At 42.3% G+C, this 27388-nt stretch overlaps 2 protein-coding genes across 2 annotated transcripts; both read left to right on the top strand.

Moving 5' to 3' along the window:
* Positions 1 to 1525: 1525 nt before the first annotated feature.
* Positions 1526 to 6190, top strand: trim35-28 (tripartite motif containing 35-28). The gene is made up of 6 exons (XM_056381779.1): positions 1526 to 2184; positions 2788 to 2883; positions 3497 to 3727; positions 3861 to 3883; positions 3991 to 4109; positions 4394 to 6190. Exons 1-6 carry the CDS (start codon positions 1765 to 1767, stop codon positions 4927 to 4929), a joined length of 1425 nt encoding a protein of 474 aa, XP_056237754.1. The 5' UTR covers positions 1526 to 1764; the 3' UTR covers positions 4930 to 6190.
* Positions 6191 to 6549: 359 nt separating this feature from the next.
* On the top strand, positions 6550 to 27037 carry megf8 (multiple EGF-like-domains 8). Its single transcript, XM_056380793.1, has 44 exons — positions 6550 to 6980; positions 7694 to 7883; positions 8011 to 8174; positions 8270 to 8479; positions 8562 to 8742; positions 9024 to 9112; positions 9786 to 9999; positions 10089 to 10272; positions 10786 to 10931; positions 11020 to 11130; positions 11264 to 11415; positions 11600 to 11701; positions 11907 to 12054; positions 12433 to 12596; positions 12960 to 13163; positions 13751 to 13948; positions 14129 to 14389; positions 14510 to 14628; positions 14749 to 14880; positions 15167 to 15280; positions 15446 to 15529; positions 15919 to 16158; positions 16297 to 16481; positions 16691 to 16904; positions 17108 to 17348; positions 17454 to 17586; positions 17778 to 18028; positions 18389 to 18499; positions 18607 to 18725; positions 18862 to 19099; positions 19199 to 19367; positions 19547 to 19710; positions 19811 to 19946; positions 20040 to 20271; positions 20405 to 20531; positions 20624 to 20834; positions 21055 to 21269; positions 21365 to 21560; positions 21638 to 21806; positions 21927 to 22119; positions 22214 to 22384; positions 22541 to 22671; positions 23465 to 23597; positions 23775 to 27037. The coding sequence occupies exons 1-44, from the start codon at positions 6957 to 6959 to the stop codon at positions 25272 to 25274; spliced, it is 8670 nt and encodes a 2889-aa protein (XP_056236768.1). The 5' UTR covers positions 6550 to 6956; the 3' UTR covers positions 25275 to 27037.
* Positions 27038 to 27388: the final 351 nt, after the last annotated feature.

Here is a 27388-nt window from a genome sequence, read left to right as displayed (position 1 = left end):
GTGCAAAATTCATCTACTTTGTAACTGGAATAAAGTTGATATTTATTATAACATCTGACATTATGTATTGGAGTCCTACCTTACCATCAGAGTGAAATCTAAGTCATACAATGTGCATGACAACCTATGAGTACCAAGAAATGTGTGTGTAAATGGGAGAAGGGCATAGAAACCCATATGTAAACCCCTGAAGCAACTGTCATTCCAACTCAAATATTATTTATTATATATTTTTCTGTCCTTTTGTCTGAGTTCTAATGGATTTATGTCGCTATCATGTACGTATGCCAATGTTAATGGACAAGCAAAGCTGCTACATTGTTTTGGTTTCTGTTTTAAATTGTTGCAAAAGATCCTTTAAAGGACAGATACACAGACAAAAAGCAAACAGCCAACAGTGCCTACAAAGCCTACACCATGGTGAACTTGGTGGTAGAGATGATCACATGAGCCACATTGCAGTCTCATGTTGGCACGGTGGCTCCATCTGTTGGATATACTCACATCATGAAGCCTTAGAATGGCGTTTTGAATAAATGACTTTTGTATGATCTTAATTCAGTGGTATGGGTGGACTTGAATGGGATGACTAGGAATTAGTCTTTTTAAAAGAGGATATACAGCTACAGAAATGAAATTTGAAAACATGCGAAAGGGATATTAAAAAAAGGTCCTGTCACACTGTAGCTTTCATATTTGTGTCAAATTATGCAATAGGGTTTGTTTGTTTGTTTGTTTGTTTCATAGCACAAAGTCTTCACAGTGGATACCTAACCAGGAGCAGAAGCCCATCTTGTCAAGAACTGGGTCCAACTCTGCTCTCTGATACCTAATATCTAAACTCTCAGCAGCTGCAGCAAACAGGAGTGAGACACTGATAACAGAAAGCTTTGGCTCCTTCACTTGCAAGTAAGAAAGTCCAGAAAAAAATCTAAATAGGCAGTTCTTATTAAAAAAACAAAAAACAAACAAACAAAAAATAAACTAAGGCTCTGCATTAAAGGGAAGATAAAGATTCGTCTTGATGCTCTCATGATGTAATATAATGATACAACGACTGTTGTGTTATCAGTGACAAACAGGAATACAAGCTGGCATGGTCTTTCCTGTGCAGACACAAAATACACTGTTTCAATCCCATTACAGCTGAATGACATGGGTATGAAAACTGACAAAATATCAGACAAAATGAAAATAAAAAAGATTTAAGAAATCTACACAAATCGTGAAATTTTCAAAACGTGTATGAGTCTATTCAGATACAGTCCACGGTAAATAAAATATAAGATTATCACAAATAACTGATCAGTATATGTGCCATGGTGGGTTTGTGTAGTGTTGTAGTATAATGGTAGTTGGATATATATCTTCTTTCGTCATTGTAACAGAGAGGGTGTTTTTCTCTCTGCCAGGTGTGCAAAGAGAGGTGCAGAAATGCACATTTGCTGGGGAAGAAATGACCAAAGTAATTTATTTTGCAACCTCCATATCCACTAGAGGGCAGTGTTAGAGGCACTGGTCAGGTTTGCTGCCTGTGTCAAAAACACGGAAAAGGAGTGTGCCTGAAGTCGGTACGCGCTGTGATAGTCCTGTGTGTTGGGTTTCTACCTTTCCAGCTTGTCCCCGAAACTCATTTTTCAGTTTTTGCTAGTGTAAGAAAACATATCACTCAGAGCCAGGTGAGCGTTTATTTGTCTGTGTGCGGTTTGTGAGTTTTCTCTAAAACGAAAGTGCTTGAAGAACTCGAGGAGGGCCCGTGAAGCCATGGCTGATAGTATGGATGAGGATATGGAGGACACTCAGCCTCTCCAGCAGGACCTGACCTGCCCCGTGTGTCAGGGCATTTTCCAGGACCCTGTTTTGCTGCCCTGCAGCCACAGCTTCTGTCGGGAGTGTCAACACAGAAGTTTACAGTACAATAAGAAGTGTCCCGTGTGCAGGGAGGTGTTTGAGGAAGGCCAGGCCATCTCCAACCGTGCACTCAGCAGCGCCTGCGAGACTTTCCTCAAACAGACTAACTGGCGGTCGAGCCATAAACGTCCCAGTGAGGACACTTGTAACCTGCACCTGAAGCCGCTGGAGCTGTACTGTGAGAAGGACGAGGAGCCAGTGTGCGTGGAGTGCGTCACTCTGCACAGCACGCACAGGCTGTTGCCACTAAAAGACGGAGCACCAAAGTGTAAGGTAAAGTGCCCTGACCAGTTTTGCAGCCGTTTTGTTCTTCTTTGTCGGCACCACCATTCCTGTAATTCCTAACAACTGCTGCAAGAATCTTTTCCTCTGCAGTCCTAAGATGAGATATACCCGTATCCTCAGACCGATTCAGACAGCAGCCCGGGCAGGGGTGACCCGGGTTCATCCTCAGGTTTCAGTAACCTTGGACCCCTGATATCATGGGTTTGATAATAATAACTGCAGAATTACTACACAGTTACTTTAGGTTTATTACATTTAATAATATTACTAACAGCACATGGCACAGCCCATGTAAATGAGTCAAAATGCTCAATAACAGGTCAAAGTGAGCCATTGTTATTGTTGTTAATTTCACCTGCGCTTTTCACCCCATGGCCATTTCTCTCCAACATAATAATTTGGTAGGTGTGTTATAATGTCCATGTTTAGCAGCAACGTTTATGTATGTAGAGTTGGAATGTTAGACGTCTTGTGAATGGTGATAAGCAGGAAATAGCCAGTACCAGCAATATGGTATGAATACAAGCTGATCATATGTACATGAGGCTGTTTGCTTATTGTTATTTAATGCTCTGTTCTTTCACATTACAGAAGGAGCTCAGCTTCAAAGTCCGGATTTTTGAAAAGAAAGTGGAAACGTATAAGAATATGACACATAAACTCGGCAACACAGTGGATTACATCAAGGTAAAGTGTGCATATTACATTTATCTAGAGTGGGGTCAAAAGTCTGTTAGGAAAGTGGTCTCAAATAATAAACTAATAAAAAACATATAAAAACATAATAACTAAATGAGTTTATTATTAGACAAGCTGCAGAACTGGTCCTTTGAATTTAAGACATCTACAGCCCCTGAAGCAGACACCTCCAGTTCACATCGCCGGTCTGTGAACAGCTGCCCTGCTGAAGAGTCTTTTACTAAAACCAAAATAATTTTTTTAAGACACAAGATTACATTACAAATCAAAAGTACAGACGAGAGAAACTGTATAATGCTGGGAATTAAATCATCTAAAGGATTTTTGTGGATTTACATATTACACTTAGTATGTAGAATTTAGTCACCTGCATGTCAGTAATAGTTCATTGTAGTTCAATGGATCTGTTATTATATTTTTTTCCTATCCTGCTGAAGAGGAGCATTTAATTGAGATCCAGAGTTTCACAGTATATGGGTGGTGCTCGAGCAACAGGACTTTCTATACAGAGCAAAGAGGCAGTGCAAGCTTATTTAGTATGTGTATATATACTGTAATATTTAGGTAATGTATGTAAGCTTTTCTCTCTGGCTGAACGCAGAATCAAGCTGGGCAGGCAGAGACACTGATCAAAGCAGAGTTTCAGAGGCTCCACGAAGTGCTTGTCACAGAAGAAGCTCTGCGTCTAAAAGCCCTTGCTACTGAGGAGGAGGAGAAGCTTGCTGCCATACAGGAGCTGATTACCAACACGAACATGGACATCGTCGCTCTGAAAGAGCTCATCGACACTCTGAAGAAGGAGATGGGCAACGACGATCTACCCCTCCTGAAGGTAAGAGAAGGCAGCTTGACTCTACAGTTCAAAGATTTTTTTTTTGTTTTGTCTCTGATGTTTTAAGTGTTTTACAAGATGTTTCAAGAAAAACTAGTTAAACTAATCTCAATCACTCTCTTTATTTTTTTAGAATTTCCAGAATTTAAAAAGACAGTAAGTAACTGCAGAACTCACTGTAGCAATCACGTATACTGTGCTGCATTTCGTTGATGTACAGATGTCTCTTGTTAACTTTTTACATATTGCCATCTCTGCTCTAGAGCCCAGTGGACTCATGATGACCCTTGCCTCCCTAATGACTCTCTTCTGGACATGAGCAAGCATGTTGGTGCTTTGAGCTTCAAAATCTGGGAGAATATGCAGGCCCACGTCAAATATTGTGAGTAAATTATACAATGAGAGTTGGGAATGGTAACTTGTGTTAAGAACTGGGAATCTATACCAGAACTGGAAACAAAGTATTTCTTATTGACTCACTGGGGTCCATTAAAACTGTGTTGGATACTTCAAACATCAGTCTAGGAAAAACTGATTTAAAAAATTGGCACAAAATACCAGCATTCTGCAGTGTTACTCTGAAAACATTGTATGAGACATTAAAGACTTTGTCAAAATCATTTAAGAGGCAGTAAGACACTGTTGCATCTCTTCCTGTGTGTGCAGATCCAGTGGTGCTGAACCCAAACACAGCCACTCCATGGCTGTCCTTGAGTCCTGACCTGACCAGTGTGAAGGAAAGCCCAGAGCTGCTGACCACCCCGGAAAACCCAGAGCGCTTTGATCCCTGCATCTTTGTCCTGGGTGCTGAAGGTTACACCTCCGGGAAACACAGATGGGATGTCATTGTTGGTGACAGCCCCAAGTGGATTGTGGGAGTATGCAAAGAGTCGGTGGCCCGCAAAAAGAAGTTCACAGTCTCTACGAACCGTGGTGTGTGGTCCATAGGACTCAGCAAAGGGGTGTACACTGTCCTTACACAGGAGCGCTCAGAGCTTCAAGTGCAGCAGCGTCCAGAAAGAATTCGCATCAAGCTAAACATGGATAAGGGGGAGGTGTCATTTTGGGATGGTGGAACAGCAAAGCACCTGATCACTTTAAAACACGAGTTTAATGAAAGGATTTTTCCTATTTTTGGCCCTGGGCTCCATAGCACACCTATGATTCTGGCTCAGGGAAAAATGGCTGTGCACACATCATAATGGGCCAGGATACTGCAGAGCGATGGCTTGTTTACCTAAACCTGTAGAATTTAAATTAAGAATGATAACCTTTTCCAAATGAAAAGCTTTTTAAAAGCATGACAAACTCAGCAATCAAACTGGGATGAATTCTAACTGTAATTAGAACATTAAATAAAATATTAAAATCTTCCAGTGACGAGATGAACCATAATAAATTGGGGAAAGATAATTGATAAAGATAGAAAATGTTAAATGGGATGTAAAATATCCTAAAATCAGATATTCCTACTATAGGAATAGAAAAGACAGTACATTGGCTAAAAGCTTCTCACAAAATATTTTAAGAAAAGATTAATTTTGTGAGGGTGACTTTAAGATTTGGCATTAGAAACTAATGTCAGAAATAAATGTTGCAACAGTACAGTATGTCAGAAATGTAACTAGAGGATAATATGTAAAAACATGCAGGCAGCAAGTGAAGAAAGGCAAGGATAGATAAACCCTCTGATGTTAATAAAAGCCTTGCAGCTGCATGACCCATGAGTTAGGTGAGAAATGTCTTTCTGAATAATGACGTGACTGGCTTTCTCTGGGTCAGCAAAGGAGAATGAAGACCCTTTTTTTTTTTTTTTTTTTTAAAAAGATCTGCCTAAGCTGAAGAAACTGGGTTGACTGATCTTTTGCCACTTTATGATGGAGAGACGGACATGTGCAGTGTGCCTGATGCTGGTGATCAATACTAATGAAAGGTGAATTAAACATGCTCTATTGACTTGTGATAGAGCTGTAGGAAACTCTGTGAGACCAAGCTCTTAATATCTGAGAGACAAACAGAAAACTAAAAAGCTGAGTGTGAAAGTAATAATTTAAGTTGCTTGCTTCTCTTGTTACACCTGTCTGTGGGAATATAGTGCTATATTAACTTTGTATATATTAACACATATTAACAAATAACTATGACCATGATACCAGGTCATAGTTATTTGTTAATATGTGCTTTAATTAATTGTTTATACTTTTATATGCTTTTTTTGATTATCCTCAAATTTTGTAATAATCTGTGCTGTTTTTTTCTTTTTGGTTTCATGATAATTGTTTTGGGTTGCTATTCATCACTCACTGCAGTGAGACCAGAAAGTAGTCATACTGAGCAGGCACAGTTTAGGCAACACTTTGAAAAATGATATACTACTGCAACTGCTCTGAATCTGTACGTTCAGAAAAATGAATATACTGTCTCCAAATGAACACTTATTCAATAAATTATGTTCAAATCAAATTTGTTTTGTTTCATTAATTAGACCCACATAAAACTATTCTTGAATAAATCTGATTAAAGGAAATGCTGCACTTGGGACACGAGTAAATGGGGAAAAAAACAAGCCTAGATTGCATTGATGCAACAAACTATAAGTTACCAAGTATTTTGAGTGAATGTTACTTTGATTTATTTTGACCATGTACTCAAATTGTATTTGTTATTCTTTTGCATTATGATAAATACATTATTGTCTCTGTGTGGTCTATGTCCAGATGTTTAAATGTTGTTTTCCATCTCCGCTGGATGGCAGTGTGGGACATGCCACTGTCTTTTGTGTTGGCAACCACCGGTTACTGCTCGCCAGCCATAAACACAGAAACAACGAGCATCTGTCCATGAGATGGACCGCAGGAATCGCGTCGATGCTGTTAAAGGGCTTCGTTGTTAGCGAGCAGCATGTCCTACTTGGGTCATAGCAATGAGTTCTCGAAACATAATTTACTAATTACATAATTATTAATTACTCTCAAGACTGACTTATTCTGGTAGATTCTGCAGCCGCTGACGATTGCGCATCTGGATTTGGCAGAGCTGCTACCGCTAGTTAGCGAACAAGCTAGCAAAGCACCGTGTTATCGCCCCAGTCAGCGGCTGCCTGCTGCGGTTGTTCCATATCAGACGCTACAAGCTAACTTAGCTAGCTGTCAGTCTTGAGCACTCGATAACAAAAAGTTGGCTCATGTGGTAGCTAGCGTTAAACGGGTCACCGAAAATGTAAATTACCATGGGGCTAAAGAGACGGGAACTGGTGAGTGTGATAATGCAAATCTGCAAACAACACGACTAACGGCCCCAGGCTGTTAACGGTATTGGGTTAGCTATCTTAGCTTAGCAACCCCTTACGATAGCTTTGTTATGATAGCCTGCGGAGAGCCCCTTGTTGAAACTAGTTGGTTTATCATGTAACTGGTTGGGTGTAAGAAACGAAATTCGTAAAGGCTATGTTTGCATATAGCGTTATTTGTATAGTCATACCACTACGTGTGAATACCTTAGTTTGTTTGACGTTACTGTTATATCTGTGAGACTGTTATACTGAGCTAACGCTACTATACATAGGGCTAACACTCGTTATCTCCAGCAGAATATTTTTTCCAGAGGCTGTGTTTGAGCCTCGCACTGTGCATCAAGCATTGTAATTTTGCCACCCCTAATCAGTTGTGCAGAGTGAATGGCATTGCAGTTTACAGAGGGGTTACGCAGACTTAAACTGGAATCTCTTTGTGAGATGGGCCATGTAAACAGGCCACACGAAGTTGTTTGTGAGACCACCAGGCCACATACATATTACCATTAGAAACATTCCTGTATATTCTGCTGGCATTGTTCCTCTGTCTTGTGTAGTAGAGCAAGTGGTAGACCCAAACTGTGATGTAAATTGCTGCATATTTTTGGTGCAGATGTGTCTGTTAGAACTCACACCAAATAAGTCTCTCTCACATTTTACCTCCCATCATGCAGGCAGTGCCAGTGATGGCCTCTCCCCTCCCTGTCTCCTATATCCTGGTGTTTCTGCTGTTGGCTAAGTCTCCTGTCTGCCAGACAGGGGACTGCAAGGGCCACAGGCAGGTGTTGAGGGGACCGCCAGGCTATGTCACAGATGGCCCAGGAAACTACTCTGTCAACGGGAACTGCGAGTGGCTTATCAAAGGTAGTATCACTTAGATAATATATTGTCTCAGGCATAGGAAAATTATTGAAGAGAAATGTGTAATCTACTGACAGTCAGTTTTATAGCAAATCACGCTGATATTCACCACCTGATTTATATCTTCCAGCTCCCAGCAACAGTCACCGCATTGTCTTGAATTTCACCTTCATGGACACAGAGTGCACCTATGATTACCTGTTTGTTTATGATGGTGACTCCTACCAGAGCCCTCTCCTAGCCAGTCTGAGTGGCAACACTCTGCCTCAACCCATTGAAGCCAAGTCTGGCAAGGTAATCGATTAAGACATGACCAATGAGAAGCTTAAGGATTGTAATTATGGCAAATAACTTCCCTTTATGTCTGTTATTTAATGTCCTTGTTCCAGATGCTGCTTCATCTCTTCAGTGATGCTAATTACAACCTCCTGGGCTTCAATGCAACCTACACCTTCTCTTTGTGCCCTGGTGCCTGTGGTGGTCATGGTCGCTGTGATTCCTCCTCATCAAAGTGCCAATGCCATCAGGATTGGGGAGGAGCAGCTTGTATAACTCCTCTGTGCTCTAAGGACTGTTCTGTGAATGGCCAGTGTGACAAGGTAAGAGTAGGGAACAGAGTAGTAAAACTGATTATTGATCTTTAACTATTCTTTAACTATTCTTCTCCATGTTTTATCTCAGAAAGGAGAGCGCTGTCTGTGTAACCCAGGCTTCCTGGGTCACAGCTGCCAGCTTGGGCTCCATGATGACAACGGGGTGGGGCAGTGGTGGCGTGTGAGTGAGGGAAACCCCTACACGCCTCCCAGGACAGGTTCTGGTGGCGTGTATCTGTCCTCTGCTGGAGCCATGTACTTGTTTGGAGGTGAGAGTGACACACTGCTTATTTCTTCTGATGTTGTTTTACTGAATGGTAAATGGTATGCTGAAAACAGCTAATATTTAATTATGTTAATTTAGCTAATTCCTTCATTCTTCAGCAGATTTATTAAATTCTAACTTGGAACAATGTTGATCACTTCAGAAATATTTCTATTTTATTTTGGATTTTAACCAACTTTGATATTGCTTGTCTCTAGTATCTGATAGTGTTGTTGATAATTAATGACAATAGTGTATCTTTGAATATTACTTCTTTTCCTGAAGGTTTCGATCTGAACAGAGCTCTCGGGGACTTGATCAAATACAATTTCACATCCAACCAATGGGAAAGCAGGTCTTATGGTCACTCTCCTGTAAGTGGTTTGTGAACACACGCACACACACACACACGCTGTTTTAGCCTCCTCTTGCTGTTGCATTTCATTTACTGTGTTTCAATGCATGCAAGTGACCTGGTTCTGATCAGCCTGCTGCAGTAACCCGATCTTTAAAATATCAGTTAAACAAGAAACCTGTTTTGCTTGAAACCTGTCAACACAGCTAGAATTCTACTGGAGAAACTTTATTTCTTGTCAGATGGATGAAAGGAAACGAAATTAGTTGTAGCAAGTATTAAAAGAAATACTGTAACACAAAGTCTGGCATAAACAAGCTGAAATAGACAAGTATCACAAAGTTGGATTCCATAGCTGAACAGTAGATTATTCATAAAACGTCTTCTTGCTGTGTTGTCTTTCCAGATACCATGGCAACAAAACTCCATAGCTTAAAGCTTCATATGATGAATGCACTTAAAATATGCCAAATGGAGTTACTGACCAAGTGTGTAGATGCAGGTTTTATAGTAATCAGGTTATTGTAGTGCAAGTAAATGTGTTCTTCTGTTTCCTGACTTCTCCCAGTTACCTGTTCTAATTGTGTATATGTAAACATAGTCAACATGAATATAAGTGCTCCCATTTATTATTTTTCATTGCAATGTTATTCCTTTCTTTCCTGCATTCTTTGACTCTCCTGTGCTGTCAGGTGGCTCGTCATTCCCACACAGCAGTAGAGTGGATGGGTAACATGGTTATCTTTGGAGGAGAGCTAGCCAACGGCTCCCTTGCCAGTGATGTCTGGATGTACCGGCCTCTTCATGATGACTGGCAACAACTTGGCTTTTCAAATACACGTGGCTCTCCTAAACTGGCCAATCACGCTGCAGCTGTAGTAGATGATTATCTCTATGTATTTGGAGGTGGGTTTCACATTACATTGTAACCTTGCAATCTGTCTTTGAATTGGCATAAATTTATCTCTTGAGAAATAAATCTTCTTATTTCCCAGGTCGCACTGAGGAGGATATGTTTTCCTCTTCTCTGTATCGGTTCGGCCTGCGTGGCTCTGGACGGTGGGAGACAGTTCAGCCTACTGGTGGTAAACCCCCGGCCACTGCTGGCCACTCCATGGTATTCCACAGCCCATCCAGGACACTGCTGGTCTACGGAGGCCATAGGCCCACCACTGCCAGGTAGACACACTTTCATGTATGAGTATGCTGGATACAGTGATACACACAGCAAGTAGGAGGAGTGAGAGAAAATGAGGCCTCTGACATGTGTTAACATTACCCACTTCTCTTTATTCTCAGTTTGTTCCGCAATGCACTCATAGAAAAGATTCCCTTTTCTATTTCTGTTTTTGAAGGAGGAAGTGGAACAGTTTCCTGTCTAGTTTTGTGTGTTACTTTTGTTTGGGGATCTGCGGTTGTGTAATGTTTCTTGTGTTATTTATTATTATTATTATTATTATTATTCACATATAGTCAAATATAAACTATCTGTCGCATTGTATTAGATAAGATAAGGTGGAAAATCATGTTAAATTAAGCACTACAGAAAAAGATAAGAATAGCAAAAGTAGAAATTAATTAAATATTAAAATAAGTGGAAAGAGCATTTTAAGAATAATTCAACAAGTGAATCAAAAAATATACAAGATCTTTATAGATACTAAAAGTAACCTTGCTGTATATTTTTCTAAGGTTTAGTGTGAGGGTGAACAACACCGACGTGTTCCACGTTGACAGGAGGTTTTGGACATCCTTCCGTTCCCGTTTCCCAGCAACGGGCCCCAGAGAGAGAGCTTTCCACACAGCCACTGTCATTGGAAACTACATGGTGGTCTATGGTGAGCATTGACAAAATTAGCAGACACAATCCATGCAGTGCAGGCCTTTGTATATTTATCCCCCTCGCTTCCTGCCTTTCTGTCTCAGGAGGGAATGTACATATTCACTACCAAGAGGAGAAGTGCTATGATGAGGAGATCTTCTTTTACCATCTGGGCTGTCACCAATGGGTGTCTGCAGGGCAGAGATGGTCAATCCGTGAGTTCTTGTAGTCTTTATCTTCTGTCACAACTCTCACACGTGGAGACACACAGCCCAGTTTTCATTTATAAACGGTTATAACTTGCACCCCTGCACACACAGTACCTACAAAACTTTCTTTCTTTTGAAGGTGGGGATGCTGTGCGTGGGCGTTACTCACATGTTGCTACAGTGATGGAAGGACGAGTGCTGCTGGTTGCTGGGGGTTACAGTGGTGTTGCCCGTGGAGACCTGGTGGCTTACAAAGTTCCACTGTTTGTCAGTAGTGATCAAGGTGACAGGGTGAGTCAAGGTATCATAATGTCACAAAACAAGACAACAGGAAGTCATATTATTGGGAAGACTGGCAAATTTGCCCAAGCTGTATAAAGACTGATGGAAAGGGGAGAAATAATTGTGTTGAACATGAGTAACTAGGGATAACAAAATCATTGTGTATACCTGTGTGTGTGTGTTGCCTTACCAGGACGCTGTTTGTGCTGAGGCACTGGATGAAAGTATGTGCCTCAAGAACCCAGAGTGCAGCTGGTGTGAAGGCCGCTGTCGGGAGTACCAACCCACTAATCCGGTAACACTTCCCTCTGCACAGCCACACCAACAAACACCTTTTGTTTTAGACTGATGCATATAAATGTATGATGTTATATATATGTTATATTTATATCCATTCAGACATAATCAGATACCCAAAACATTTTTACACTTTCATGTGTCTTTATGAACATCTGTCAGGATTACAACTGCAATATGTAACCCCCGTTTTGTGTTCACAGTGTGGGAGTACTGGTTGCCTGGGCCTGGCGCGCTTCCTGTCTGACTGCCAGTCGTGTCTAGTGTTCAGTGGCACTCCAGCTTTTCTGGCTCGTGCCCCTGGTGAATTTGGCTGGTGTGTTCAGAATGAGTCCTGCCTACCAGTGTCAGGTGAGACCCAGGGAGGGAGGAAGGAGGGCAGAAGAGAAGCTTCACACTGAGAAAAAATAAAAAGATGTTGGGAGTTGACATGGGAAGGACTAGACTCATGTTTGGCGTGTTTCAGAGATGGAGCACTGGGACCTGACTACACCTAGTTGAGATTGGACAAGCTACTCAGACCACGATTTGACTTGCCTGTCCAGTCGCGTACTTCCTTTGGTGCAGTGAGGTCATGTGCTGTTACTCCTTCTGAACACACGTCACACAAAAGTCACAGATCACATCTGTTTCAGTACAGTAGTACACTTTAGCAAACTGCTGTATAATGAGATATTAAGAGGTCAGATGTGTTTTTTGTGTGCTGACCTCTCCCTCTCGGTCTCACAGAGCGAAGTGCGTGCCGTGTGGACCAGATCTCAGGGGCGTACGGCTGGTGGGGGGAGCGTACCCTTTTCCTAACCTCCCTCCACTCCTGTCGCACCGAGAACTATGTCCCAGGACTGCACCTGCTCACCTTCCAGCACCCCCGCAACGACTCCCAGCCTGACAAGGTACGGAGTCCGAATCTCAAGTGCTAACTGTACTAGTTGTGGTTGTAACTACTTCCCTCTCTGCTTATACTTATCCCTCCTTCCTTCCTCCAACATTGCTTTGACACTTGAAATTCTCCACCTTGAAATTATAATTGTTTCTCTTTTATTGTTCATTCCTTCTTTGTGCTCTTGGCTTTTTAACCTGTTGACTCCAGTGCTCACTTCTCTTTGTTTGTTCTGCAATGCACTCATAGAGAAGATTCCCTTTTTAAGTAGTTTGTCAAACTTGTGGAACAGTTTGTAGAGAATAGTGCTTCTGTTGATGTGTTTCCACTTCCATCCATCCTCCTCTATCCTTCATCCTCCTCACCCCTTCGCCAGGTTTCCATCCTCCGCAGCACCAACATCATCCTTAGCCCCACTACAGAAATGGATGTAGCCCTACAGTTCAGGGGCTTCATCCACCCGTTGTGGGGGGCTCCCCCACCGGCACCTCCTCCCACTGAGACTGTCTCCATGTGGGCTCGCATCCAGAGGCTCCACTTTGAGGCTCAAATGGCATCAGGGCCTAACTCCAGCCAACTGGTGAGGGAAAGTGCACGTCAGCACTTCAAATTGTGATTTTTAATTGAATAATTTTTTTAAAAATAAATTGCCTGTCTAAAATTGGAAAGTATTGATAAGATTTGTTTCTGTAAACAAGGTCTTATAATATAATTTTCACTGGACAGTTTAGTGATTTTAGTCCCACATGGGATGACATTGTTGCTGTTGGAAGGCAGGCTTCCAAATCATCACCCTGTATATCTGCAGTATCCTGGATTGGGTCTGTGTATGCTATAAATGATATCTACCTTACTTTACTGCTGAAGTGTTGGACCCCAAAAATGAATCACGTCCAATAGTGTAATGGATTGTGGAATACTATTGTAATAGATTGAATCATGTATGAATTTTCATTTAAAATCACTGTCTTATAATAGAATATTACATTATGCACATCTCCGGAATGCTAATTTAATTCAAAAAGGGCAGTTCAACAAATACAAGTTATATTTTAAATCAAATTACAGAGGTATATTAAATTAGCAGCAATTAAGTATGGACATTTTTGCTTAACTCACTTTCTCTTTCTTCCTGATCCTCTATGCATCTTTTAATTATCGGAGTAGGAGTTGGTGGGTCGTTGGGCAGCCCAGCAGGAGAAAGAGTTGAAGCTGCTGGCCCGCGCAGATGGGAGTAGACTGTTCTCTAACCTGACCAGGGGCAACCATTACCTTGTGCAGGCTGAAGGATACCTTAATAACTCGGGTTCAGGACAGACCAGCGAGATGGCCCTGATCTGGAACAGAACATTGCCTGGAGGGAGTGTGAGTACTGGCACAGTGTGCTTCTCCACAACAGCTAACAGCAACTATGTTTAGTCTGCATAAGTAGTGAAAGTAAAAAAAATAAATAAATAAAATTTTAAGTTGGTGCTTTTTTTTTTTTTTTTTTTTTTTTTTTTTAACCTCATATCCTCTCTTCCCAATAACTTGCTCTCCTTCCAGGAAATCTCCTTCCTGTTCTTGGAGCCCTACCGCTCAGGTTCTTGCTCAGGGTACATGTCCTGTCTGGCATGTCTGTCCGACCAGTCTTGTGGCTGGTGCCCATCTTTGTCCCGCTGCCTGATGCGGGATGGCCCAGACCTTGAACCCTGCCCTGAGGGAGAGAAAGGTGAAGTCAAGGAAGAAGATCAGCGCCATCTGCTGTTGGCACCCCAGCAGTGCACCTTGTGTGAAGAGTACAGAGACTGCTCTGCTTGTACTCAGGTACAACACAGATAACATCTTATCTATATTTTGACTTGTGTCACTTTGCTGCTGATATTATATAGCTTAATTTGGAGCTACTCTATTTCTGACTCACACAAAGCTGACTTTGGCCTGCAGGACCCTTACTGCGAGTGGCAGATAAACTCCAGCAAGAAAGGTGACTACCAGTGCAGTCGACGGGGGAGACTAGATGGATCCATACGTGACCCAAAGGGGTGCCCTAGAGTCTGCAACCAGTGAGTTGGAAGAACTATATTTTTAACATGGGTAATTTCAATACATACAGGATTCCCACAAGAACCTACAAGTCACCCTGATTGTCCTCCCCTCTCTGGTCATCTTTTTGTCTTGCAAAGGAGAAAGACATGTGGTGAGTGCCTTTCTAACTCCAGCCAGTGTGCATGGTGTGAGTCAGCCCAGGCCTGCTTCTATTTTGCTGCCTACCTCACAAAATATCCCTATGGAGAGTGCAGAGACTGGTACGACAGGTAAAATGAGGACATTTTCTAAACTCCTTTTATTGTATTTTTAGCTTAGAGTTGATCATTATTTGCAGTTGCACATACGCTTTCCTGTTAGTTTTAGAACTCAACCTGAACATTTGGAGCAGTACACTCACATTACTACCAGACTAAAACAAGACAAAGAACTGACAAAATCTTAAAATTGGAAGTTTCAAGACAGAAATTTAGCATATTTTATCAGTCAGGGAGTTGCAATTAACCACAGATCAATAATCTAATATTATCATTTATTTATTCTCTTACCTGTCAGCGTTCATTCGGTTCCCCAGTGTAAGCAATGTTCAGCTTTAAACACATGCACAGACTGCCTGCGAACATTCCAGTGTGGCTGGTGTGGTGACTACAACAATCCCACAATTGGAAAGTAAGTATGGCAAATGTATAATAATTGTTAAACAAGTAGACTGTACAGAGAAAGTACATATAATGCCAACACACCACTGATTTGAATTACACATTGCTGATATGTTAACAGTCATTGTTTTTATTGGGATTTCCTTGTGCTTATTCGGTTTTTCCATCTTTTCAGATGTTTAAGGGGAGACTGGGCAGGAATGGATGATCCCTCAGTGTATAACTGCAGTGTAGCTGTGGCTGAAGCACGGGCTGCCAAGTATGTTATCTCTTATGAAAGTGTCATGGCATGACAGACAGTAAAGTGTAAGCATATGACTTTCTTATAAGACAATGGCTTTTGTTATGAAGGTGATGTACTCTAAACATTGTGGGTTCAGTGTTTCCCAAAGGTTCAGAATTTATTTGTCATAGTCCAGTGCTTGAAAGGGCAAAAGGTTCTTAACTTGGTCTTCACAATACAATACTTCAGTATATTTGATGGCTGAATTTTGCTTTCTGAAACCTTCCTGTATCTTAGAATGATCACCAACTTTAGGCTGCAAACTACTCCAAAACTTCCTCCTAGAGGTATAGCAAAATGGATGGTTGGAGAGATGGATATAGGTTACCTGTCCAACTTCACATCTCCCTGTCCTGCTCTTCTAGCCCTGAGCCGCAGACTTCAGCTCCGCCTCGACCGCTGGAAATGGAAATGGAGCTGGAGCACTTGGACGATGAAGAGCAAGATGCGATCTGGTCCTACCCCTCGTGCCCCGATGTCGAGGAATGCAGGCTAGGGCTCCACAACTGTCACCCCTTTGCCACTTGCATCAACACTCCCACCTCCTATGAGTGCCACTGTGAGAGAGGGTACACAGGGGATGGCACATTGCACTGCAACCAGACGTAAGAGTCTTCATGTATTTCTCTGCTCATTCATTTTTCATCTCTCTTAAACTAAAATTATTCTTCACCTTTCCCATTTAGCCGTCAGCATTGCTTTTTTAAATCTTTTAAACCCACCACAATTTCCCCCTCCCATAGGTGCTACAATGAATGTCGTGAGGGTCAATGTAGCGGGAGCCCACGGTTTGAATGTGAATGTTCCCTGGGCTGGACGTCTGACCCTGCCACTCTGGTTCTGAGTGGTGTTGAATGTGATGTGGACTGTGGCTGCAACTTCCACTCCACCTGTATAACTGCTCCAGGAATCTGTGACGAATGCCAGGGTGAGATCTTAATAGAAGAGTCTCATTCATTTTTTTTTTTTTTTTTTAAATAATCCTGAACCAGGACAAGAAAACTGGTCTCTTTACTGTCCCATTGGGACAATTATGAAGTGAAATCTTACTCACAATTAATAAAACTGAAACTGCATTGGTAATGCATTGATTGAAATTTCCTTTGTTGCCATTCTTCCTCTTCCTCTGTCATTCAGATTGGACCACAGGGCCTCATTGTGAGCACTGCCGTCCAGGTAGCTTTGGTTCTGCCCTGGCGGGTGGTGGTGGCTGTGTTCCTTGTGAGTGTAATGGTCATGGCGATCCTCTCCGAGGCTACTGTCACAACCAGACAGGCCAATGCTACTGCACCCATAACACTCAGGGACCACACTGTGAATCCTGCTTGCCTGGTTACTACGGAGACCCCAGGTAAGGAGATCTTCACCATTTACTTTGAGGGTAATGTCCAGTTTTTATTTATTTTGTGTCTACACTAATTAAAAACAACTCAAAATCAAGGAGTGGAGATTATAGTAAGATACTGATAAAAGTACAAAATGTGAAAACAGAAATAGCTTTGGTTGCTTTTTGTATTTTCACATTCTTTCATCATGCCTTTCTCTGTCCAATAGGAACAACGGAACGTGCTACCGCCAGTGCCAGGGCCGTTCTGTGCTGCTCTCCTCCACCTCATCTTCCACCATACCTCTCTCCTCTTCTCTGGGATGGCGAAGTGGCACAGAGGGGAAAGGAGGACTTTCTCATTGCCTGTGGGTCCTGTCTGTGACTGAGAACCTGGCACCTTGTCTTCCCAGACAACCATGTCCCCCTGTAGCCCTCACTCTACACCCAGACTCCCATACACATTGTAAAGTGAGTACAAACAAATGAATATGTCAGTTGTGCTGTAGCATAAACATAAAATGTCAGTATTCCCTTAACTGTCTCCATTAACATGACCTATGCTTTATTTTGCAGAGCTCATATGTCTATGTGTTTGATGGCCTTCCTCGTTTTCTGAACAATGGAGTTGTACATTCAGATCATAACCTAATTGGAGCATTTTGTGGTACCACAAGGACTCAGCCAATCACAGTGGAGGCCACCTCAGGTATCCTTCAAACTTAAACACTTAAATTACTTATTATTGGTTTACAGCTTAAACTACTCATTCACGAATAAGTACGTTATTCACAGTGTAACCCTAATCTATGTATTCATTATAACTGATTTAAAGTAGGCACGAAAACATACATCGTGTTAAGTCATTTTGACAATATTGTATTTTCTCTTTTCCACCAGGTGTAATCTCAGTCTACTTTGAGGCCAATGTCTCTTCAAGCAAACCTCAAGGCTTTAATGCATCTTTCTGGGTGCGGCGGTGTCAACAGAGCTCTGATGAGGGTGAAGAGGGGTCACCCATATGTCCAGGTGGAGCCCAGTGCCAAAGTGGGCTCTGTCAGTGCCCTCAAGGATATGGGGGACCCCACTGTGATCGGCCCATGTGCCCTCAGGACTGTGGATTAGCAGAAGGAAGAGGAGCTTGTAATATAGTAAGTATTGTGACAATTTATATTAAGGATTTAACATTTGCTTTTATTTTCCAAGTTGTTCCTTGTGCACAGGGTTAATTTATTTCTGGGACTAGAAGGTGTTTATGAATGAATAAAATGTGAAAATTGTATTGTATAATTATAAAATTTTATTGATTAGTATTAGAATACCATAACACAATATTTTTTTGTAGTTATATCCTCTACCATTTGAATTGTTGTAATGTAGTCATAATAATATTCAGTTATAAATGCAAAAAATTCAGGTTATGCTTCAGGAATTTTAAAATTCTGAAAAAAGAAAAAAGAGAGAGAACAAATTTTCCTGTTTGCTAACCATCATTTTTTTATTTGTCTCAGTCTTTGGGGCTGTGTGTGTGCTCAGACAGCTGGGCTGGCTCAGACTGCTCTGTTCCTCGCGACTCCAACAGTCTACTCTGGGAAACACTGCTGGACACACAACTGACAAAGGTAGGGGCACAACATAACATAAATGGGAAAAGAAAATGTTTTAATGTTGCTCAATTCATGAATTTCACACCCACAAAAACACATTCATATGTACTGTTGCTCCACAGAACCAGGCGCACAGGTTCCTCCACAGGATGGGCCACTCTCTGGTATCTGGACCACAGGGCAATCTCTGGATGTATGGAGGACTGTCTCTGTCAGAGGGCATTCTGGGAAATGTCTACAGGTAAGGGCACGTAACCTGAGACTATTCTGAGTAGCATTAATGTCATTAAACCTTTAAGGTTTATTGTACTGTATGTGTATAGGACATGTACTGTCTTTATGTGTATAATAATGCATTTAATCCCTGCTTATTTTAGATACTCTGTGTTGGAGCATCGTTGGACCCAAATGTTGACAAGCTCTGTGGAAGAAGGCTCGACTCCTAGCCCTCGCTATCACCATGCCTCTGCACTGCTGACCAGTCATGAGTCTGGCACTGGAGGCCACGCTGCCACTCACAACTTCATGTTGGTGGTGGGCGGTGTCACTCAAAATGGTGTTGCCATGGATACCTGGAGTCTCAATCTCAGCAGTTTAGTCTGGAGAGAACACAAGGTTAGAATTGGATTAAAAGTGGAAATACAAAATATCTGGAAGATCTCAAATCTCCTTTTTCTACCTCTTACAAATTACATTTTCTTCTTCCTCTGACAGAGCTCAGTGCTGCCTGCCGTGGCAGGCCACACTCTAACTGTACGTCGAGACTCTGTGCTGTTGATCGGAGGTTACTCTCCAGAGAATGGCTTCAACCATCATCTACTGGAATTCAGCCCTTATTCTGGGAACTGGACCATTTCCCCACACACTGGCACACCACCTACAGGTTTTTGAGGCCTTTTGTTTTTTAAGGGTTGTAATATAGTTTTTGATTCACTCCATAACATAATAGTTAATTTATTAGTCTACCTCGCACAGAAATTCAGGATTACATTTTGAAAATGTCTAAAAATATACAACACAAACAGAGATATAGCAAACTGACTTTTTTTTTTCTTCAATCAGGTTTATATGGCCACTCGGCAGTCTACCATGAGCAGACTGATGCCATCTATGTTTTTGGAGGCTACCGCTTTCATGTGGAGACAGTGGAGCCCTCAGGCGAGCTCTACAGTCTATACTACCCCAACCTCACCTGGTCTCTGCTGGTCCCCTCGCAGGGTAATAAGGTAAGAAACTGACCACATCACCAGTCCCGTCCAGTCTAGTCCAGTTCAGTGAATAAAGATAACTTATTTATTCTTGCTGTATCATTTCTTTGCTCCGCAGCCCCTGTCCCGTTTCTTCCATGCTGCAGCTCTGATCAAAGACACCATGGTCATTGTCGGGGGAAGGACGGAAGCAGAAGACTACAGTAACTCAGTGTCTCTGTATCAAATAAACTGTAACACCTGGATACAACCAGGTGACCATCTTGACATCTTCCTGCAGCTTCAGTTATGGTCAAATCATAATTTACCATACCATAATGTAATCACCTTTCATCTCTTTCCTTCAGTCTCAGCTGTAGGCGATCCAGTAAATCGTTCAGTGTCTCTTGCCATGACAAGCTGGGGTGGCCGTCTCTTCCTGTCAGGAGGCTTCAATGGTGTCACACTAGGCAGACTCCTAACCCTGACTGTGCCCTCGGACCCTTGCGCCCTGCTGCCCACACCAGAGGCCTGCAACACCACCACAGGCAGCTGCGTATGGTGTCGGGGAAGCTGTGCTTCTTCTGATACTGCTGAGAGGTAACTTATTTGGCTGAAGGCAAATCAGTAGATAAATAGCCCCCTGTTTTGAGTTTGAAGTTATGTGCATCCAAAAATGCAATGTAAATGTAAGAATGCATTCAACCTTATACACTCTGTCCCACTCCATCAGAATGGGGTGTTTCACTGGCCAGTCTCCCTGTTCCCCAACCCCTCGTCAGCCAGACCAGTGTCGCAGACTGAAGACCTGCAGTGAATGCCTGGCCCGACACCCTAAGACGTTCTCAAGTCCATCACAGGTAACATACAACACACCTATGCAACCACCATCACTAGCTCAAATAGAGACAGTCTGTCAACTAAAATCTTTTTTTTGTTTGTTTTTTTTTAGCCTGCTCTTCAGTGTAAGTGGTGCACAAACTGTCCAGAGGGGGCCTGTATCAGCAGCTCTGTTAGCTGCACATCTGAACATGACTGTCGGATCAACCAGAGAGAGATCTTTCTGTCCAGCAACTGCACTGAGACCAGCTGTGAGGCTTCTGACTGCCCCAAGTGTACTGCTTCTGGAAAATGCATGTGGACTCGCCAGTTCAAACGCACAGGTGCAGGCAATAGTGGCTTTCTTCAATTTTCAGTCCATAGCTGAAAATAGATAAGATTCTGTAATCATGATCACCAAACCTAGTAGGATATGGATTAATTATTAATTTGAAGATAATTGTGCTCCTCAAATAAAATATCCCTCTAGGTTACCGCTGAGATTTAGAGTATTTTCATGAAGTGTTGCTCTAAAACACGTTGTCTGTGTTGTGATTTCTCCAGGGGAGACGAGGCGCATCCTGAGTGTGAACCCAACCTATGACTGGACGTGTTTCAGCTACGCCCTGCTCAATGTCTCACCCATGCAGGTGGAGTCTTCTCCCCCTCTGCCGTGCCCTCCACCTTGTCACAGTCTCCAGAACTGCAGCCTCTGTCTGGGCTCGAGAGGCTCTGATGGGGGCTGGCAGCATTGTGTGTGGAGCATGGCACTGCAGCAGGTATTACTGCCGTGCTTGATCTTTACAGAGGATTTTGTGTGTTATTTTTTTTAAAGCATGTTCGTATGCTGCTAACCTCTCTCCCCCTCTTGCAGTGTATGAGCCCATCTTTCGTGCCACTGCGATGTGAGGCAGGTCAGTGTGGTCGTCTGCTTACTGGGGGGGACTCTTGCTCTCCCCAGTGCTCCCAGCTCACCCAGTGCTCCCAGTGCATTGCCAGGCCTCAGTGTGGCTGGTGTGCCACTCGCGGGGGCAATGGAGCTGGACGCTGCCTGCAAGGAGGACTGGATGGTGAGTAATATTTTTTCAGCTGATTCACTCACGCTGAATGTTATTCTCACTCACCTTCCTCCATTTATGTCTCCCAGGGGTGAGTGAGGGTGTTTGCCCCCTGAGAAACAGCAGCTGGTCTTTTCTCCACTGTCCAGAGGAGGATGAGTGTGCTAATGGCCATCACCACTGCAACAGCACCCAGGACTGCCACGACCTACCCCAGGGATACCACTGCACCTGCAAACAGGGTTACATACTCAGCAGGTGAGATCAGGAGCCCTGAATACATAGTATATAGGATAGGATAGTTAAAAAATACTTTATGGCTTCTCATTGTAACTGGACAACTTTACCCGAATCGCCTCTTGTTTTTGTTCTTTTCAGTGTTTCTGGTCAGTGTGAGCCAGTTTGTGCACAAGGCTGTGTGAATGGGACATGTGTGTCCCCAGGAGTTTGTCAGTGTCACTTTGGCTTTGTTGGGGATAACTGCTCCTCTCAGTGCAGCTGCAACAAACACAGCAACTGTGCTGGTGTCAACAAACCAGATGTTTGTCTTGAGTGCCACAATAACACCATAGTAAGTGCTTATAGTAATACACATCCACACACTGTGAGCAAAGTTTTCTCCATATTCATTTGTATGTATTAATTTCTCCTTTCCCCAATTCTAGGGTAAGCACTGTGAGAAGTGTAAGCCACTGTTCGTGGGCTCTGCCAAGGGGGGCGGCACTTGTCGTCCCTGTCGAGAGTTTTGCAGGGGAAACAGTGCTGTCTGCCTGTCCCGGGATGAACATAAGAAGGCCCTTGAAAACCCTCGGCTCTTCTCTCTGGACCCCAACAAAGTAAGTGTCTGAAATAATCATGGCCATTATTTGGATTCTAAGTAACAGCAAATACACAAGTGAGCATGCGTAGGTTTTTTTTTTTCTATCTTGAGCACTGCCTTTATTTTAACTCCTTTTTAAGTTTCAGAGTCTATCTCTTTTTCTCTTCATCAGATTCAGGACTGGGTGTCTGAGGGTCCAACAGAAGAGAATGCCATGTGTGTGAACTGCCAGAATAACAGTGTGGGGGACAAATGTGACAGCTGCCTCAGTGGCTACTTCCTGCTGCAGGGGAAGTGTGACAAGTGAGTTACATTTGCTATTCATGTGTCAATGGATTCCCATACTGTGACAAAACATGTTATATATAATAACCTTAGGTTTTAAAATGTTTTTTTTTTTTTTTTTTTTTTTTAAAAAGGTCTTCATACTGTGTGTTTTGGCAGTGTCCACAATTGCCATTATTTTGGTACACACAATACCAGGCCTATCAGATCTAATCTACATCAACATACAATGCTTAGTGCATGTTGTACTACTAAATATCGATTCTTCTTTTAATTTACCGTGTCATCAAAGGCAGTTTTTTCTGTCTTGTCTTACAGCAGAAAATATGCTAGTAATGAGATGGAAATCTCCTCATGGCTATAAATTAGATAAATAAAAAAAAATCAATGCTTAATATTTTCAGAAGCAACACACTTTCTCCTCTTTACTGTTTGGAGATTCTCGTCTTCAAGTACTTAGATTTTTGTTCAGTTCCAGATATTAATTATAGGTACAACTAATATCTCCACACTGTTTGCATTTTATTCAGTTGCCAAAATAGCTGCCTGCATAAGAGTGTACATGTCATAATGTGTTGAGAGGCAGAAACAGGAAGTTTTGTGGTGTTCGAGTTTTTGGGGTTGACCAAAGAGTCAATATGGCCGTCGCCCATAAAGTAGTTGGCAAGTAACTTCAAAAGAGCGTCTTTTGTCAAGTAACAATTTCTCCTTTTCAATGTTCAGATTCTCTCCTTTTGTAGTATTTGGATGTTCTCCTCTTTACTGTTTGGATTTCTACTCATGTGTTTGAACTTTTTCCTCTTCATTGCAGGTGTCAGTGCAATGGCCATGCAGACACATGTAATGAACATGATGGCACAGGTTGCCCCTGCCAAAACAACACAGAGACCTCGTCCTGTCTGAGCAGCCCTCAGAGTGACCGGAAAGACTGCTACAGGCAACAGGTATGCACACGTTAGAAATGATTTCTTATATAGCAGAAGAATGTCACAATATTTTTTACTTTTTTCTTTATCTGCGTTGATTAAATCAGTAATTAAAACAGAGAAAAAAACAGGTGACCATGTTCTATTCATTACAGGATTTTGCTCAAATTGTATTTCTTTTGCTCTTCCATTTAGTGTGCCAAGTGCAAAGACTCCTTCAATGGCACACCGGTGAATGGGCGTCAGTGCTACCGTCAGTTCAACGTGGATACTGAGTGCTGCTTTGACCCGACATCCCAGACCAACTGCTTCCATCATCCCACCATTCGCAACCTGCCCAAGGGGCGCACAGTGTTCTTTGCAGCCCAGCCAAAGTTCACCAATGTTGACATTCGGGTCACCATTGATGTTACCTTTGGTGAGGTGGAGGTGTATGTGTCCAACTCTCATGACACCTTCATTGTGGATGTGGATCGGTACTCGGGGATTCACACCATTAAGATTGAGGAGGAATCGGTAACCCGGGGGACAGCAACTGGGGTAGATAAGGATTCACCTCCGTCCCCTATTAAGGTGTTTGCCAATGCTTCATCCAGTCTTGGGGGCCCCGTGCTCTCCCACAACCCACTGCAGCTGCAAGCAAAACCTCCAGGAGCTGATAGAGAAATTAGGGAGGAGCGGGCTGAGGGACTCATCACCTACATCACTGTGTGGAAACCACAGACAGTGCTGATTGTCCATGCTGTTCGAGATCGTGTAGTCATCACTTTCCCCCATGAGGTGCATTCCCTGAAATCCAGCCGTTTCTACATCGCTCTGAGAGGTGTGGGAACTGGCGAGAGACAGGGAGAGTCCCAAGGTCTGCTGTTTCTGCGACAGGACCAAGCCCACATCGATCTTTTTGTCTTCTTCTCTGTTTTCTTCTCCTGCTTTTTCCTCTTCCTGTCTGTTTGTGTCCTCTTGTGGAAGGTTAAGCAGTTCCTGGACTTTCGTCGGGAGCAGCGGCGCCATATTCAGGAGATGACCAAGATGGCGTCAAGACCCTTTGCTAAACTCACTATATACCTTGAGCCAGAGGAGCCTCAGCTCATCTACCTGCCCTCAGCTGGTGGAGGGGTGGGGGGCAGCACTGTATCGCTTGCTCATGCCCGCACAAGCAAGTTAGGAGGAGTGGTGGTGGGCCAGAGGGGCAGGGCAGGAGCTGTCTCCTACAAACATGACCCGGGTTCCGGTCCCACAGCCCACCACCACCATCACCTCACCCTGGGCGGAGGGGGCAATAGTGGCCAGCACCTGCCGCTGCACTACCTGAACACCCACCACTATGCCAGCACCACTGCTGGCACTCCAGCCTCACATCATCACCATCCATCCACATACAGCGGCTACCAGCATTTTTGCCGCTCTGACCCGTTCCTCTCTCAGCTCATGGGTTTTTCCTATTCCACCTTTAAGGTGGGGCCCATCACCCTGGAGCCCACAGATGATGGCATGGCTGGGGTGGCCACTGTTCTCTTCCAGCTCCCTGGGGGTGTCTTGGCTCCAAATCGTGCCTGTCTGGGCTCTGCACTGGTTACTTTGCGTCAGAACTTGCAAGAATACTGTGGCCATGGCAGTGGAGGGGGGCACCCAGGGGCGGGAGCAGGGCGGAAGGGGCTGCTAGGGCATCAGCACCTGACCACTATGGCTATGTAGGGAAACAAACAAAAGATATAAATGAAATAAGACAGGGATAAAAGAAATGGGTTAAGTCTGTAAATTGTTTGATATATAATAAATTAATTTTTTGAAAGAAACATAGCCGCAAGGCAAAGACAAAGTCCAAAAGAAAGAGTTATGTCAGAGTCAGTTAACAAGAGCATTTTGAACAGAGTTGTACATACACTGTATAATGAATTATTAAGTGTCTTTTATTGTATTATGTATTGCTATACTGTATTTCAGTGCTTCACATGACCAAGCCAGCTGTCTCTAGAATGCACTACAACTGCTTTATGTATCAAGAAAACAGTGTTGCATCCTGTCTGTGATCACTAAAGAGGTATGAGCACACTCTACAGTCAGTCCCATACAAAGACTGAAGCTGGACTGTTCAAAGTCTTCTCATTGACCAACAGAGGTGTTAAGAAAGACATCCGCTCACTTTGGAACCAACATGTGCTTTATACCCCCAAAAAGTGACAATCAAAATTGCCATTGAGAACAAAAGACTGTTTAAATTGGTTCAGCATAATGTGCAAGATTTTGATTGTCAGCTCAGCGCAGGATAAAAAAAGTCAAAGTTGCTTGCAAGATGTTTTTTATATCATAGTCGATATGAGTGATTTATAATTGTAACTCAAAACATGGCAGGCTTGTAAGCTATTATGTTTATGTTAAACAGACTCCTGGGTATGTTTTTGCATATTCATTCACCTGCTATGTTACATTGTTATTTGTTTTTCTGCTCATCTGCCTTCACTTCTTGCCTTGTCTGTGAGTCAACTGGCTTACACTTGTTACATGTGTTAATGTGTGGTGTAGCTCCTGAAGGACATAATAACAATGACATATTTTACATTTTGTCTCACAAATTGTTTTTGTAAAAAAAATATGAAGGATAATGTTTTCAATATTAGTTTTGAGTTCCTGACACTATATTAATTTAACAACAACCAAACTCGTCCATGAAAACATTTGATTACTTTTTGACATGAAATGTATGTAGGTCTTTTGCTAGTTTTACTGGACTGTTTTTTTTCTCTTCTTCAGGCAACTTGCTTGCTTAGATGACTGTATTGGCCAATCATTGCTACAATTTGATCAAAAACTTTGGATGTGGTAAAAAAAAGAAAAAGAAAAATACAATATGAAAAATGTTACAATGGTAATGGAAAGAGTTGTTAGAAAGTTCTCCTGGTGAGAGATTTTGGAAAGACTTGACAGCATTTTTATTTGCAATGAGACAGAATAATGAGACAGAATGACTTGTTCACTGGCTGGTGTTGACATGAGAATTTTTGTTTTCTATTTGTTTTCCTTTTTGCACTGCATGGAGGCAATGAGCCCCATTATTCATGTGAAACACTAAGAGTGGATGTCGTCCAGCCTCCGATGGCACATAGTGTCATGGATGACCTCAGAGTGGTGCTACTGGCTTCTTATCAAATGAAAAAAAATCATGGGAGGTTTTGTTTTGAACTGAATACTCAGCATAGTGAAGCAAACTAAAGCTCAATGGAATATTGTCACTATTTATAGCAGCCCTCCACAAATAAGCATTAATACTGTTTTGTTTGTCTTGTATCTTTGTGTATGTTTTTTTTTTTTAATATACTTTATTTTTGTACATAACATTTATTGTGTTTGTTTGTTTTTTGTTTGTTTGTTTGTTTTCAAAGAAGGGAACAGTGTTGTACAGAAGATTGTGTTAAGATTCTCTGTCCCGAGTCGGATGAAATAAAGTCTGTGGAACAAGATGTGTGTGTGTGTGTGTGTTTTGTACAGGAGAAAAGATCATCTTGGGACCTACCAAGATGTTTTCAACTGGGATGTGAACACAAAAGATGCTGCCACAATGTTAACATTTCATTTGTGATAATTGGATAATTAAAATGTTTTTAAACACAATATCACTACCATTTTTAGAAAAATCTCAAATGTATTTGCAGAGTGTATTTGTGTGTAATTACAGTGATGTATATGATAGATAAACATGATAAAAAATATACTGAAATAAAACCAATATAAAAATAGTAATAGATAAGTAAATGTCAAAGTGACACCTTTGCACTGCTTGTTTTGTCCAACCAACAGTCCAAAACCTCAAA

Source organism: Seriola aureovittata, chromosome 7 (assembly GCF_021018895.1).
Source record: "Seriola aureovittata isolate HTS-2021-v1 ecotype China chromosome 7, ASM2101889v1, whole genome shotgun sequence".
NCBI lineage: Eukaryota > Metazoa > Chordata > Actinopteri > Carangiformes > Carangidae > Seriola > Seriola aureovittata.
The sequence above is the reverse complement of the archived record's forward strand: the minus strand, read 5'-3'. Positions and strand labels throughout refer to the sequence as shown.

Excerpts from the sequence above, each read along its gene's own strand:
- trim35-28 (XM_056381779.1), top strand. The coding sequence starts at position 1,765 with ATGGCTGATAGTATGGATGAGGATATGGAGGACACTCAGCCTCTCCAG. Across the intron at positions 2,884-3,496 it reads ACACAGTGGATTACATCAAG|AATCAAGCTGGGCAGGCAGA; the intron begins GTAAAGTGTGCA and ends GGCTGAACGCAG. Across the intron at positions 3,884-3,990 it reads TTCCAGAATTTAAAAAGACA|AGCCCAGTGGACTCATGATG; the intron begins GTAAGTAACTGC and ends TCTCTGCTCTAG.
- megf8 (XM_056380793.1), top strand. The coding sequence starts at position 6,957 with ATGGGGCTAAAGAGACGGGAACTG. Across the intron at positions 14,629-14,748 it reads TGCCCTAGAGTCTGCAACCA|GAGAAAGACATGTGGTGAGT; the intron begins GTGAGTTGGAAG and ends TGTCTTGCAAAG. Across the intron at positions 21,270-21,364 it reads GGAGCATGGCACTGCAGCAG|TGTATGAGCCCATCTTTCGT; the intron begins GTATTACTGCCG and ends CCCCTCTTGCAG.